We start from the raw sequence: 8,121 nt of genomic DNA, 5'->3' as shown, positions 1-8,121 counted from the left end.
TGAATATTTTAATGTGTACATTTGACATATATGTTCACCAGTGCTAGCTATGCCTAATCATTATCTACTCCACACAAAATTTAATGTCCACCATAATTTGTACATATGCACTTCCAGACTCCTGTCACTTACCAGCCATCTGTTTACTGTTGACCAAACACAGTAACATTCTAATTTCATTATGCGAGACTCCTTGCTCATGCATGGATCTAGAGGGGGAGAGGAAGTCCGTCCCCCTGGGAAATTTAATATTAATAATTTCATGCAGTTAAAGGGGAGAGGGGGTCCGGACCCTATCCCCCTGGATAATTTAATTTTATTAATTTTATAAAAATAAAATTTCCCAAAGAGAGCTCCGTAAGTATAAAACATAGGTAATCACAGATTACAAAGCTCACCAAGACGAGGCATCACCTTTATAAGGCCTTACCTTTATGAAACCACCTTTATCATGTTATATGAAAACCATCCTTTATGATCTTGGATATTCATGGATTCTGTTTTGACACAATATCGTAAATCATCTGTTAAAGAATTGTAAAATAATCATATGATCATATGTTAATCAATACAATAATATAAGATAAAAAATTGCATCATTTCATACTTACTATATATATCATATAATACCATAAAATACCGTAAAAAATTCTGAGATATGTATTGTAAGGTATGATATGACATTGTATTGTGTTATACATTATTGTATTTGATCAAATAATACAATATAATAAAACATAATACAATATAGTATTATATGAAACAATATCATATTGCAATAATACATCATAAGATTGAAACATATGTTATTGTATTGTATAATATAGTATGATATTGTATTGTATGATACTGTATCATATTTGATAAATAATATGGTATTGTATTATATGATACAATATAATTTGATACAACATTGTATGATATCAAATGATACAATATCATTGGATAAAATGAAATATTATATATTTACAATTATATAAACATATTGTATCATATGATACAATAATATATATAACAACATCATAAAATACAATTTCATGTAATAAATAACATATCATATAAACCAATATCACATTATACAATATCGTATGATACGATATTTTGTAATATTACAATATCATATATACAATTTCATTTGATATAATTCTATTTTACAGAAACCAACATCATATTATACAGTACTGTACGATACAATATCATAGAACAATATTATATCATAGGATGCAATATTATATATTGCAATATGATATGTAATAGTATCATGTGATTAAATAATTAATTAATAATACAATATAATAATATACAATATTGTGTCATAATATAAAATCCTATACATAACAATATCATGATACAATATCATATCATAAAATATAAAAAAAATGATACAATATTATATCGTATCATATACCGTTTTACAATATAACATATGGTATTATATTGTTATATTATTAATATACAATACTATATCATAGGAATCATGTTATATCATATAGCAACAACCACATCTATCTATCAAGCAGGTTTGAGTGAGGTAGGAGATTTCTTTAGCATCCTTGATAATGGAGATCAGGCTCTGCATCTGAAGCAACCTCTGCGTTTCATTTATAATATAGTTAAAGCATAGTAGTATCACTTTTTTGCCTTCGTAACTTAGCACTTTCGTCTTCGCATCTTCGCGTTTCGCTGTCGCATCTTCTGTATTGTTCATATTGTTCATGAATTATACTTGCATTGAGGATTTCCACTATTACTTTGGATACAATAAAGATCGTGTGATCAAAATCAAGGGGGATTTAAACCCCTAACATAGGCCCTAACCTTTTATCAACGCTTTTAGAAACAATCTTTTCTTACTATAATCGATCGGTGTTTATTATCTATTAAGATTTACTATAGTCAGGTACTCTTCACACATTTGCTATAAAAGAATAAAGTCTATTCATGATCACAAATACAACATTACAACAAATGTTTAGAATATGATGTTCATGTATTACGTAGAAGAAAACAACACAAACACAAAATGATTTTTTAAAAATCACTTTTCTTATGAAATGTAAATAAGAAGTATGCATATACCTGCCCCCTTAGTATTTTTCAATAAAGATATATACATGTATCATTCTAAGATTGACAATTCATTCACCAATGAATATTTCTTGTATTATTACAACAATTATTCTTTCATGATTATTGTTCGTTAATTATCACACAATATCCTCATTGTGTATGAATCTTTCTTTATTTGCGTCATTTCCCGCCGTATGTCGACGAGAGAAGTGACGTTACTGTTAACAATCAATTTGTGGCAATGTAAGAGTGTTTTGTGTGTGCTTGCGACGGATATGAAAAACTATATACAGCGATTTATTTACGGGGTAACCAATAGGGGGGGGGGGGGGGGGTCATTTTTCTTCATGTTTAACATGAAGAAAAATAACCCCTGGGTCTTTTTTCTTCAGAAAAATCCAATTATTCTTCAGCTAGGGGAGTCATTATTCTACGTCGAAAAATGACCCCCGGTCATTATTCTACGGGGGTCATTATTCTTCATTACACCGGAAAACGAATCTGACTTCAAGCCACGAAATTTTAACAGAAAAGAGACAATTTGATGAGCTTTCATTCAAGAGGTCCCTCGTTGCTGAACGAAACTTAGGGCCGGAGCTATGAACCATAACGTTAACATTACCGCCTATGGAAAATGCATTAGTGTACTATACCCATCTGTTGCATTTATATATGACACTGTAATAAAATAACTGATATATTTCTTGTAATTCCATGTACGTGGAGAAAGAGCTATAAAACTCATCTTTCTATTGTTTTATAAATTACAATTGATAAGGAAATAACAGTTAAATTCGGAAATACATGTACATGCATATAACGTAGAGTTTAAGTGTGACACTAACCTTTCCGTATTATGCTGTCAGGGACCTTTGAGATGATTTAAAAAAAAATATTCAGTTAATAAAATAGTTTTCCAAACCTCACTATCGTTGTTTCCTGAACTGATCCTTAATATACCAAAGCCTTGCTTAAATATGGTTAAATGGGTTAAATCTGATATATGTCGATTTTTACTCTCTTTTTCATTGCATAAGTATGTGTGTAGACCTATGTAGAGTTATTAATATAAAAAAAACCCAACAATTAAATTCTTAATCATGTCCGTCACTCTAAAGGAATACCGAACAATCAGTTTGTTTTAAAGAAATCCTAAGAATATAAATATTTTTTAATTCAAAAAAATATTATGCTAAAATAATGATATTTGTTGAGTATTTCCAAATTTAATGCATCCATTTTTAACTACATACTCTCTTCAAAAGTCAAAATCTTACTTATAACCAAGATAAAATAACACTTGGAAATTGTATTATCGAAAACATGGGTAAATAATCCTCAAATGAATATCATTTTGAATTTTATCTACATGAAAAAGGATTCACCGTTTTAGACCTTGTATACATGTTAATACTGGTTAGGTCTTTGGGGGTAACATGAAAGATAACTCCAAACTTAAAAAATAAACAAAAACGAAAGTATAGGTGTGTGTTATTCTGGTAAAAATGTATAACAGTTTGCAAATTCCGAGAATGTGGTCATTACAAGTTGGTTTTAAATACCGATTTATATACAGGATATACCACTTACTTGGTGGCGTGTTCATAAGTGTGGGTACATGGAACCAAATACGACAGGGGGTTGTCAACTCGCGAGAGAAATCCAAAATATATCGAAGCAAAACTAATGTGGATTATCTCCTCTTTGTTATGTGTTTTAAATATACTTGTACATACTAAAGAAAACACTCTTCCGTGGATATAAATTTTATTTTCAAAGATTGTTTGTTTGTTTGTTAAAACTTTACTTTCGTTAAACACTCTACAGTATAATTTTTGATTAACATAAAAAATGATAAAGAAAAAAACATGAACTAAATAAAACATATCTATTTTATATGCTTTATATCTAAAGTATGATAAAGACTATGCTTTAAAATCGCGTGACAACAAAGAAAAATTCAGGAACAATTAAAAAGTTTGTCTGTCGGCCGACAGGTACATAATTATCTGAATATACATGTATAAAGCCAAAATCTCTGGACCGCCAGACAAAATTTAGGAAATGTATATTTTTAATCTAATATTTCTTATCATATTTTTTTAAAATGTTACTTTATACATCCAACAAAATAGATATTGGTGTGTCGAGTCTCTGAACAGTAGCAATAAAAATCGGGATCTAGATTACAAAAATAAATATATAAACCCGACCTACTTTCGTTTTGAAAAGTTTCTCAGAAAAATGGCAACATCAACCCATTACGATGTTAACGCTGATTTTACCGTATGTCCTGTTTGTTTAGACAAGTTTCAGACTCCGAGGTCCGTGCCATGTTCCCATACGTTTTGTCACCGTTGTTTATCAGCCCACATCGAGTCTTCATGCCAGGACTCTGGCCCAGCCTTTGGATTTCCCTGCCCAGTGTGTCGCGTTTTTGTACCAGCACCCGGAATTTTGCGCCAATATCCTACTCAAGATTGGGCGAGCCGATTCCCAGAGAACTCATTTCTAAGTGCATGTGTACGTAAACAAGTATCACCGAGTGACACTACATGTGGACCTTGTGAAATATTGGGTGAGCATGGCATAAAAGCAGATAGCTGGTGTGTAGAGTACGAAGACTCAATTTGTGAGAAATGTGTTCAAAGGCACAAAATGTTCAAAGCATTGCAGTCCCATCAAATATTACCAATTTCAAATAATGGAACAGACATTTTTAAAGATCATGAAAAAATAAAGAGCTATTTTGAAATTTGTTAGAAACATGAGGATAGAACAATCGAACATGTATGTAATGATCATCAAAAAGGATGCTGTTCTGTGTGCATTATCAAAGAACACAAACATTGTAGACAGTTTTCTACGATTGCAGAAGCTGCTGACACAGGTTCAGATGAAATTAAATTGAACTTGGTTCGAGAATTTGAACAACTTTTATCAAAGGTTGATAAAATCATAGTAAAAGTAAAACAGAATATTGCTGATATAGATGAGAAAATGGAGACATACTCCGAGAAGATAAGAAATATGATAGAAGAAATGGTTAGTCAATTAAAATCATTAGAAGAGAAATATCTTAATCAATTAGCAGAAATTTCCAAAAATAAAAGGCAGAATCTTGAAGAGTCACTTAGTTCGTATGAACACAGGAGAATGTACATTGCACATTGGTTTGAAACTGTTTCAACAGATACACGAAATCTAACAAGAGAAGAACTTGTCATGAAGTGTTTGAAAACCAATGAAGTATTGAAAGCAGTTAAAAGTGTACCTTTAATTCAAATGAGCATTGGGCTAAGTGCCCAAATGAGCAATGGTAAAGAAAAAATAGAATCCTTGGGTACATTATTTTGTGCCAAAACAACTGAAAACAATGTAAATTTCAATAACATTCAGCATGCAGAAATAACAGAAATTGCAGAGTTTTGACATCGAACACAGCCGGGTATTTGGTGGAGGATTTCTTCCAAATGGTCAGTTGTTGTTGTGTGATAATTCACTGAAAAAATGTATCGTATATGGCGATGATGGATCGATCGTACAGGAAATACCTCTACCTGGTGCACCATGGGATGCATTTTTTGAATCCGATGGACGAATCCTCATTACAATTCCAGAGAAAAATACAATTGTTGTTTTACAACAAAACACGCTAGCTATAGAGAAAACATTGCCTTTATCCTGTGACTGCAAAGGGATTTCAAAATGGCAAGACAAATACTTGATTGGCACTTGGGGAAAGATTGTAGAATTTAGCACAGATTTCCGTCACCTGACATCTCGTGAATTAGATATCACAGATGATATAGCTGTTGACAATGATGGATGCATTGTGTATGGAAACTATAAAAATAGTACAATCATTAAAGAGGATCTTAACCACAAAGTGATATTCACTTACAAGCAAGAAAAACTGGAGAAGACATGTGGTCTAGCTTTTGATAACAATGGCTTTATATTTGTGAATGGCCGGCAAAGTAACAACATCCACATACTATCTGCGGACGGAAACCTATTGAAAATCATCGACATTAATGAACCACGATGTATAAAATTTGACAAAAACAGTCAGAGAATGTTTGTTGTAAACAGCAAAGGCATTGTAAAAATGTTTCAAATCATGTGGTAGATTGATATACACAGATAGGATAATTAGATATCGTTCAACTTCATATAATGATTTTTTTTTAAATTTTTGTAATTTATTTCGGTGTGTAGTATATTATTAAAAGAAATCGTTTTCGAAGTCAAGGGGAGCTTATTCAATACCTCGGCGTCGGCATCGACGTCGACGTCCGGACCTGGTTAAAGTTTTTGTTGCAGGTCCTGTATCTAAGCTATTACTTGTCCTATCTTCACCAAACTTGCATGGATAATGCATCTGGACCTACTTACGAACTTGAAAGACTTGAATGCTGAATATGAGTCCTAAAATTCAGATGCTGGAGGAGGTTAAGGTCGTTGGACCAGGTTTAAGTTTTTGTTGCAGGTGTTCTTTGATAGCAATATCTAAGTTACTGCAGGTCCGTACTTCACCAAACTTGCATGGATGGTGTGTCTTATGATACTGATGCACCAGACAGGCTTGAGTGCTGAATCTGAGCTCTAGGTTTCGGATGCTGGAGGAGGTTAAGGTTTTTGGAGCAGGTTAAAGTTTTTGTTGCAGGTGCCCTTTGATAGCAATATCTAAGTTACTGCTCGTCTTTTCTTCACCAAACTTGCATTGATGGTGTGTCTTATGATACTGATGCACAAGACAAGCTTGAGTGCTGAATCTGAGCTATAGGTTTCAGATGCTGAAGGAGGTTAAGGTTTTTAGAGCTGGTTAAAGTTTTTTTTGCAGGTGCCCTCTGATGATTATATCTTAGTTACTACTGGTCCTAATTCACCAAACTTGTCTGGATGGTGCGTCTTATGATACTGATGCACCTGACAAGCTTGAATGCTGAGTCTGAGCCAAAGGTTTCTGATAAGGTTAAGTTTTTTGGAACAGGTCACATGTTTAATAGATAATAGTACTATTTCAAATTTGCATAGTTGATTAAACTGTAATATGAATGAATCACAGAGGTAGCTTCAGATGCAGAGCTTGATCTCTATTAACAAGGATGCTAAAAAATATATCTTGGTTATTACAGGTCCTAACTTCAACAAACTTGAATGGATGGCGTGTCTTATGATACAGATGCACCTGACAGGCATGGATGTTGAATCTGAGCCATAGGTTGCAAATACTGGAGGAGGTTAAGGTTTTAATTGCTAGTGCCCTCTGATGATGATATCTTGGTTATTACTGGTCCGAACTTCACTAAACTTGCATGGATGATGCATCTAATGTATACTGATGCACCTGACAGGCTTGAATGCTGAAACTGAGCCATAGGTTTCGGATGCTGGATGAGGTTTAGTTTTTTGGAACAGGTCACATGTTTTATAGATGATAGCTTGCATAGTTGATTTAACTATATTATAAATGAAACGCAGAGGTTGCTTCAGATGCAGAGCCTGATCTCAATTATCAAGGATGCTAAAGAAATCTCCTACCTCACTCAAACCTGCTTGATAGATAGATGTGTTTGTTGATAAATGATATAACATGATTTCTATGATATAGTATTGTATGAAACAATATTGTTAAATATGATACAGTATAATATCATATGTTATATTATAAAAGTTATATGATACGATATGATATTGTTTTAATTTTTTTGATATTTTATTTTATGATATTGTATCATGATATTGTTATGTATAGTATTGTATATTATGATACAATATTGTATAATATTATATTCTATTATTAATTTCTTATTTAATCACATGATAATATTACATAAGATATTGCAAAATATAATATGGTACCTATGATACAATTTTATATATTCTATAATATTGTATCATACGATATTGTATAATATGATATCGTTTTCTGTAATATAGAATTATATCACATGAAATTGTATTATATGATATTGTATAATATATTATTGTATAATATGATACAATATGTATAATATAATATTGTATTATATAATATTTTACTTT

The 8,121-nt window shown here is 31.8% G+C and overlaps 1 protein-coding gene across 1 annotated transcript; it reads left to right on the top strand.

Moving 5' to 3' along the window:
• Positions 1-5,070: 5,070 nt before the first annotated feature.
• Positions 5,071-6,278, top strand: LOC128176938 (uncharacterized). The gene is made up of 2 exons (XM_052843453.1): positions 5,071-5,115; positions 5,486-6,278. The coding sequence occupies exons 1-2, from the start codon at positions 5,071-5,073 to the stop codon at positions 6,200-6,202; spliced, it is 762 nt and encodes a 253-aa protein (XP_052699413.1). The 3' UTR covers positions 6,203-6,278.
• Positions 6,279-8,121: the final 1,843 nt, after the last annotated feature.

The sequence above is a fragment of the Crassostrea angulata genome, chromosome 3 (genome assembly GCF_025612915.1).
Source record: "Crassostrea angulata isolate pt1a10 chromosome 3, ASM2561291v2, whole genome shotgun sequence".
Taxonomy (NCBI): domain Eukaryota; kingdom Metazoa; phylum Mollusca; class Bivalvia; order Ostreida; family Ostreidae; genus Magallana; species Magallana angulata.
Note: the sequence above shows the minus strand (reverse complement) of the source record. Positions and strands in the feature narration are given on the sequence as shown.